Genomic DNA, 8,506 nt, shown 5'->3' with positions numbered 1-8,506 from the left:
GAGCAGCCGGCTTGCTTGGACTCTCAATGAATCCTGGGAAAACCAAAGATAGAGAGAATACATCTGACCCCTCCTTCAAATCGGGCAAAAAGAAGGGTCGTTTGTAGGCCGCATAACGAGGAGTTTTCCAATCTGAACAGGCCACAGTGCTGCGTTATGACATAATTGGGCTACGAACCTGTCCTTTGGAGGACGGAGCCCCTAAATTCGAATTTAGCCTTAATCAGCTCGCATTTCCTTGTTTAACTAATCCATGTTCTCCGTATGTTTTCCTCCATAGGGAGACTTGGACCCGCTGGCCTCGGTGAAGACATTAAACCTCCTCAGGTATGGATCTCTGCTGTGTTTTAACGGCTCTAACCCTCTGACTCCGCTTGGTTAGCAGCAGACTGACATGTTTCATCATCATCTGTGTTTTTAGCCTGTTAAAGAACCCAGTGACGAACAAGAAGCACTACAGGCTCTACGTCATCAACAAAATCCCACAGATCCGTGTGCTCGACTTTCAGAAAGTAAAGCTCAAGGTCAGTTCTGACGAGTCCAAAGGTCAGCGATGGTAGGGAGCATTCGGAATACCAACCTTTGTTTTGGATTTTCCAGGAACGGCAGGAGGCAGAGAAAATGTTCAAGGGCAAACGAGGCATTCAGCTGGCAAAGGATCTGGGAAGGCGAACAAAAACGTGAGATTGCTTTGGGTTGCTTCACCTAAAGGAGCCTGTTGGGTGGTTAGAGCTGGTAGATGGTTGTCTAAATGACATATGATCCTCTAGATTCACTCCAGGAGTGGCTGCACAGGCTGAGAAGAGGAGGACGGGACCGTCTCAAGCAGATGTGGAAGCCATCAAGGTTAGTTTGGTCCCATTCAGGTTTCTACACAATCTGCCAAAGTTTGGAACTTGATTAAATATGTGGAAAAATTGTTTCCAGTGTTTTTATCTGCTCTCTAGGTTCCTTATTTAAAGTCTTTTCTATATGGAAATATTCATGGTAAACAGATGATAATCAGCTTATTTGTAATTGCTGATTGATGAATTATTGTTTAAAATTTTTTTCTTTCTGACTGATGACTCATGCTTAGGACCGTCTTTCAGGACTGTTTTGTAGCCGTCCACTAGAGGACAGCGCTGTTCATCCTTTAGTGACGTAACTAATAGATGAAGAAGAATTAAAACTAGGTTCTGAACAGAATCCAAACAGTTTGATGACTGATTGTAAATAGAATAGATGCTGTTCTTTCCCAAGTCCCTGAAAGTTGATAGAGGACCTAATGGCAATAAACATTATTGGTTTTTATTCTGATGTTTCTCTGAGAACAATCAGAAACACCAGAATAGAAGCGGCACATGGTGTTTCTTTCACCACTGGTTGGTTTGCTCTTAGAAAGTAGAGCTAACCCTAGTTAGCCTCCCCACCATTGACAGGAAGTGGCAGTAAAGCCTGACAGGACGTCAGAGTGACATACCAGTCTATAAATGATGCTGTCAATGGGGGATCAGAAGTCTCATATTTCTTTTTTTTTACTGTATTTTTTTTAAATAAATAACCCCCTTAGTTCCTATTTTATTTGAGTTAGTCAGTATTTAAACCAACTTTATAACCTCTTAAAACCCACCAGAATGCATGAAAATTCCACCCCTAAAATGTTTACCAATATAGACATGTTAGACATCGTTGGAAAACTTAGATTCTCCACAATCCAAGTTCATTTTATGGACACAGCTAGCACCGAAGCGCAGTTAACACAGATATAACAGTATGTAAACATGACAAAGCAGAAAGCAAGCATGTCTTAAATGATGCAGCTTGGGCTGTGTTTTACTTAACAATTTTCATCTATATATTCAGAAACTCGAATGTGTTAGCTTTCAAATAACGTGTCACACATGTTATTTGGACTTACAGTTCCTAAGTTGTTTGCTTTTCCATTTGGGTATGCAAAATAGGCGAGAATTTCCCAAAATGAGGTGGATATTAAGAGAATAATATAGATTGAAGTACATTGATAGGCTTCTTTTTCCAAATATAAAATGTTCTCCTGATAAGAGAAAACTCTGGTTATAAGAAAATAGCTGCATAAGAATTAATCTTTCATCAATCAATAAGATCAATCAACCTTGAATTAATTCACTAATCGATAATCAGCATCCCCTGTTCCCACTTTTAAAAAGCTTAAAAAGCCTTGGAAAAAATATTTGCTTTATACAATTCCTGCTGAGGCTGAAGCAGAAAAGGGAAAATCTGAGAGCAAAGTTCAAACTCTATCTTCCTTCTAATTTTTATTGCTTAAAATCACCCAAATGAATAATGAAGAGAGCAGAAACCAAAATGGTGCTGAAGAACTCTGGATCGTAGAAGCCTGGTTCAGATTTTGTTTACTGGAATCACTTGGAGCTGAAATGATGCGACTGATGTTGTAAACGCCTGTTTTTTCAGAACGCCATTGCTAACGCCTCATCACTGGAAGAGGTGGAACGGTTAAAAGGCATGCTGCAGGCCGGACAGATCCCAGGACGAGATCCCAGACAAGGTCAGTGTTTTCCAGACCCTCTCAACCTTTTTATAGAAATTGATCCGTGATTAAAAGGTTCCTATGATTAATATTCAGCTTCCATAGACTCAAACAGTCCTGTTTGGAGCAGCTGTTATGTTTTTGTTCATTTCTCAGGTCACTTTTAGTTGTAGATTCTGACTTTATTAGAAGATAAACCGTATTTTCTCTCTATATGTGATATAAATACAGTGGTGAACTGTAACCATACACCCGGACGAGCCAGATGAAGATTAAAAGGCCTGTGAACGACTCAAAAGACCCGCCCTCTTCATGTAAAAAAAAAATAAAAATAAAAAAAAAAGCACTGGAAAAACGATCTAGAAATAAGTAAAAATTTCTTAAATTAAGTGTATTTACCCTTAATTTGAGTAGGTAAATAAGATGATCTGCCATGAAAGGGTCATGTGGCTGCAGGTTTTCTTTCCAAACAAGCAATAGCACACCAGACTCCAGTCATCTCATCTAGTTATCATGTTCAGATTGGACTCCCTTGATGAGATGACTGGAGTCTGGTGTGCTATTGCTTGTTTGGAAAGAAAACCTGCAGCCACATGGCCCTTTCTGGAACCAGTTTGGCACTCCTGGTCTAGAGTGTTAGGAAACGGCTGAATAAAGCCGTTTTTCAATCAGGCCACACCGGGCACCTCTGGGCGCATCGCTGCCCCCCTCAGGACACTGGTTTGTGCATCATTTCATGAGCATCACGCTGCCGTGCGTTATGCAGAAGTTAGGCTGTCATTGGACGTAAGTTCCGGACTCGATATCAATACTCTATGTATACGACCAAAAATAAAAATACACATTATTAGTAAATTCTGGGACATCGGGCATACGCTGGATAAATTGCCTAGGTGTGGCAGGATCCTAAGCAGGTCTTATCCTGTACATCCACAGTTATTCAGCTGATCTAGTGCAAAAAATAAATACATCATTCAGCCCTAGAAAGAGTCTTGTTTAATGTTAAAGTGCATTTTTAAAGCTAGGCACTCAGTGAGGGAACCTTACATATTACCAGTATTTTAACAAAATATTCTTTTGATTTTATTTTTACTGGAAACGGCTGCTTAGTCCGCTCCAAAACTCTGAAACCCAATTTGGTCTGTAGGGGGAGCTAGAGTCTATACTGGACATGGTTTCATGTAGATCTCGGATGGTAAATGAGCTTCTCCTAACAGCTCTGTTAATCCATCTAAACCTGTCCTACTCACTCCACTAATGTGGAGCTGCATGATTTAAGTTCTAACAGATGGACTCATTTATCTTCATTTGTTAAATCAGATCCCAGTGGGATGGAGGAGGAAGAAGAAGAGGAAGACTACAACGGTGGAGAGGCACGTATGGAGGAAGGTTACGGAGATGGCATGAATAACGGGGCCCAAGGAGAGGATGAAGATATGGAGGATGAGCCACATGAAAACGGCTCCTGAATCCGTCGGTTTCTGTTCGATTTTCTTTCAGATTCTGTTTTTGCAAAGATGTGCGCCATTTTATTTTGTATATTGAATTTGATTAAACAGATTTCTTGTACTCTGAGTGAGATTACATTCTTTTGTTGAATAAAGTCCTGCTTTATTTTTCTCTTCAAACATCGCTGCGTTCTGTTTGACTTTTTATCCTCATTTCAGCAGCATTGACTGAATGTTTACTGAAAACTTCAGGTTCAAACTCCTGACAGGAGCGTTCACAAGCTGGTTTGGGACCAGGGCTGGGTTTAAAAACATAAAAAATACCTGAATCTATTGTCAAATTAATTCCTAAAAATTGATTCATACCAAAGATAGATTTTTTTTTAAGATGTAATTTTCCAACAGCCATTAAAACACAGCTTTATTCATTTGTTGTTGAGAGTTAATTTTCAGTATTTTGCATTACCACACAGTCATGCTTTTAATACCAGTAATTGCTAAGTTTCTTTAAACTGTGTTAAAGTTGACAACAAATTAACAAAAAATTATCTCATATATTTTAGTTCATAAAAAAATTTTTTAATTTGTTTTTAATTACTGGCAACCTCAGTCCAACCGCCGCTCTGCCCCACCCACCTCACGTCCGAAATGTGGAGCACAGTCGTGTAAATGAGAGTATCTGGCAGATACTGAATGAAGGTAAATGTGTTTGTGTCAAAGTTTCTCTTCTATTTCTACTTTAATTTTAAATTTTGTTAAAAGTGAAATAGCCACTTTTTTTTGTATCTGTTTCTAAAAAGAAAAATGAACTTAAGATGCAGTGACCTTGGAGGATTTCCAGATGTTGGATGAGCTGATTTTATGGTTGAAGGCTTTTTTTTTTTTTTTTTATCCAGGAACCGCTTTTTACACATGAAAAACAAAAAGTTGTTACAGCCTTCAGTCTGAATAAGGCTAAAAAGTGGATAAAGGTGACCACTGTTCTTTAATGCCTTGCTCAATGTCTCCCCCTGCTGCTGAGGGATAACCACTACACCCTTAGTAGACATGGTAAGATGATCCTCCAAACAGCTGGATACTAAACTCCTGATGTCCAAACAAAGCAGAATTGGATGTAACCTGGGAGAGGCATGTATTTATTGTGTAAATGTTTGTCTACGTCAACTAATGATTACCTTTTCTTTTTTCAATTAAGTCATATTATGCCAATGTTTGGTGGTTGAAAGTGTTTGACTTAGACACACTTTGTCATTTTGTATACACTGTATATACAAAATGAAATGTTGTTTTGTGCAGCTCTCATGACATATCCAAAGTGCAGCAGAGATCAAATGTAAACATTGGAGAGAAAAAAAACATGGTACAAAAAAACCCACATTGATATGGAAGATTGATGCAGTTTCTGAAATGATCTGGAGTTTTTTTTTAAACATTCAGCTTTTTTTTTTTTTTTTCAGCTTTTTGCAATTTTTTTTAAGTTTCTTTCAATGTTCAGCAGTCTGATGGCAGAGTGGAAGAAGCTGCTGGACCTGCATTGAATGCTGTGAAGTCTCTTCCCAGAGGGCAGCAGAGAGAACAGTCCATGGTGGGGGTGTGAGTGGTCATTGTTGATGTTACGGGCTCGGGACACACAGCGCTGGGATGAAATGTCTTTAATGGAGGGAAGAGGAGCCCCCATGATCCTCTCTGTTCTCATCACTCTTCTCACTTTCGTCCAGTCTGCAGCGCTGCAGCCTCCACACCACACAGTGAGACAGTGACTCCTCCATGTTGGAACAGCAATGTGTGTGTATCTGTTCCAGGAGAGATATTCTTCCTTGTCCAGCATACTCGTAGTACTACCCATGATTGATATTGATGAATAGAATCCTGTTTTTTTTTTTTATGAACCAGCAGAAGCAGTAAATTTTAACCGCCCCCCTCCCTGTCATGGGAAAGTATATAAACAGACTGTTTCCCATTAGTGTCCAAAAATTCAACAGATTTTTTTGCAACACATCAGAATAAAGAGTAACATTGTTAAATCTGAGTTATGGTGTATTCCTTTAACGATTGTCTATTTGCTTTCAGCCCAAGGTCTATCATTTACAGAACCACATTTAGTTGTAAGCACAGAGTAGCTGCAAGTGTTCTGAATTAATTCTCCACCAGATTTTTCACATCTAGATTTTTACTTCCTTAGCAACCATTGCCCTGCACATCTAAGCTGCCACCTGACATTTGCAGCACTCCTCTGACTGGCTGTGTGTTTCCTGGACGGGGTCGCCTTTTACAGTTGCCTTTTGTATCTATGCTTCTATTTCTATGTCTGCTCTGTCTCCTTGAACCCCAGTCAGCCTCGGCCTACAAGCATGCTTAGTGTGAGGGATTGCCTTCGAGTCAATGAGTCGATGCAATCAGATGGTTTTCCTTAGATAGAAAACTTTGAATCAATCTGACTGGATGATCTGGTGAACTGTATAGTGCCTTTAGATGACATGTGTTGTGAATTGTTGTTATAGAAATAAACTGAATTATAATTTAATTTGAAAAGGTCATGCAACGTTTTGAATCAGGTGTGCTGGAGCAGAGACACATCTAGAATATGAAGGGGACTTGGGTTGGGAACCACTGAACTAGAGCCTGAAATCTCTGCCTATTCGCTTTTATTATTAAAACTGCTCCAGTTCAGACAAAGCATTTAAAAAGAATAATGGAGACATTATTCATAAAAAGGCTAACGTAAAAAACAATCTGATTAATCTTTAAAAAAAAAACAATTATACAACATTAACTAATGTTTTCATCACTGTTATAAAATATAAGTCAATATGTAATGCTATGGTGAACCCAAAAAAAAAAAAAAAAAGAAAAACAGGGAATTTTAAATTGAACTTTGACTGTTGCCATGGAAACCACCTCAGCTGACTGGATACTGAAATACACTTTTCCTTTGAACAGCCTATTTATGTGAGTCTGGCTTTTCAATTTTAAATAAATGTACATATACCAATGAAACATGAAATAAATGCACGACCCATTAAATGTCCCATTAGATAATTACATGTAGCATTTATTAATATACTCAATACTGTAATACAAAAATTTAAAATGCACCATTAAATTAGGAAAAATACATTATAAATGTGATCTCTACAACAAAATTGGAAAAGACTGCAATATAAAATTTTTTTTTTCAAAATATAAAAAAACTGGAAAAAAATAAAAGTTTATAGTTTTTAATTTAAAAGAGGATTTTTTTGTTCATTTGATAAAAAAACAACAGCAAAGTTATTCTCAAAACAGTTTTTGATCAAGATGTTTTTAGTATAATTTCTGTATTGAATTGATTTTTATTTCCATTTGCAAAACAAACTTTCAACATGTTTGCTTTCAAAAATAATGGAGCAAAGTTCAGTCGATTAAGTTTGTTGAAAGGTTACTCAGTCCTAACATAGTAACACATTGAAAGTGTTATGTATTATTTTTATATGCAAACAGATTAAACAATCATTAAATGTGCATAAAATTAAGAAAAAATTCTAACGCTGATTTTTTTCTTTCCATATTATGTGGCATTATAGAATAATTTACATACAAAGGGGGTGGAGGGGAGCTAATGATGTTTTGGGGGTCATGACATTGAAAAATTCAGGAACCGCTGCTCCAACAATCAGATTGAGGCTCTGGTTGGATGTTCATCTCAAACATCCCTGCCTTATTCTCTGGAGCTTCTAACATCATTGCCCTGCAGTACTATGCAGCCACCACCGTGTCTTATCCTGGGGATTGTGTGTTTATTGTGATATAATTACTCATAAAAGCCAAAACATTGAGTTTTGATCTTACTGAACCAGAGTTTCTTCTTCAATACATCAGAAAATCATCAACAGTAGAACAATAAGGTTGTTTCCAAAAGTAAATTACGGTAGGTCATCTTTAATTTTTAAAATAAACTGCCAATGGGCCATTGCCCTGTTTGTTTAAAATGAAGTGAATGTTATCTAAATGACAGCTGTGGGTACACGTGTTGGACTCTCCCAGCTCCACCTGTGGTAATACTTGACATTTAGCTGAATCCCATCAGTCAAGCATTGACGTTGGACGCCTGTTAAATCTTTACATAGTGGCTTCGGCCACATCCTGCTCCCAGATGATCTCCTAAACCTTGGTATTTGCGCAGGACTTTAGAGATAAAGGGCTCAAAGAAGCACTGCTCAGAAGCCAAACACAGTATGGAGCTGATCGGAACATGCTGCCTTTAAGCAAGGCGGTACCACACTGCAAACATCCCCAAGTCAGGCCTTTCATCGTCTAATGGGTGGAGAGAAGAGGAATCCGTGAGGTTCCTGTTGAACAAGGATGTTAAATATTCACATTTAATCCAAGCTGATTTGTTATGAAAAGTTTGTTTCTCACCACTCAGGAAATAAATGCCTGATACAAAATGAATGTTAAAGGAAAAGTCCGGTCATATTCAGAAATCAAACTTCTGAAAGTGCTTTAAATATGAAATGATTACATATTGTTCAATAAATGATAAGTGTTTATAATTAAGAATAATTTTCAT

The 8,506-nt window shown here is 37.9% G+C and overlaps 1 protein-coding gene across 1 annotated transcript in view; it reads left to right on the top strand.

The window, feature by feature from the left end:
• Positions 1 to 4,078, top strand: part of snrpa1 (small nuclear ribonucleoprotein polypeptide A') — a 17,646-nt gene extending 13,568 nt beyond the window's left edge. The window contains exons 4-9 of the mRNA XM_015396531.1: positions 281 to 327; positions 422 to 524; positions 601 to 680; positions 771 to 846; positions 2,434 to 2,527; positions 3,830 to 4,078. Coding sequence (XP_015252017.1) covers positions 281 to 327; positions 422 to 524; positions 601 to 680; positions 771 to 846; positions 2,434 to 2,527; positions 3,830 to 3,978 — 549 coding nt within the window. The 3' untranslated portion in view covers positions 3,979 to 4,078. The remainder of the gene's footprint in view (positions 1 to 280; positions 328 to 421; positions 525 to 600; positions 681 to 770; positions 847 to 2,433; positions 2,528 to 3,829) is intronic.
• The last annotated feature ends 4,428 nt before the right edge of the window (positions 4,079 to 8,506 follow it).

The sequence above is a fragment of the Cyprinodon variegatus genome, unplaced genomic scaffold (genome assembly GCF_000732505.1).
Source record: "Cyprinodon variegatus isolate N-32 unplaced genomic scaffold, C_variegatus-1.0 Scaffold803, whole genome shotgun sequence".
In the NCBI taxonomy this organism is placed as follows: domain Eukaryota; kingdom Metazoa; phylum Chordata; class Actinopteri; order Cyprinodontiformes; family Cyprinodontidae; genus Cyprinodon; species Cyprinodon variegatus.
The sequence above is the reverse complement of the archived record's forward strand: the minus strand, read 5'-3'. Positions and strand labels throughout refer to the sequence as shown.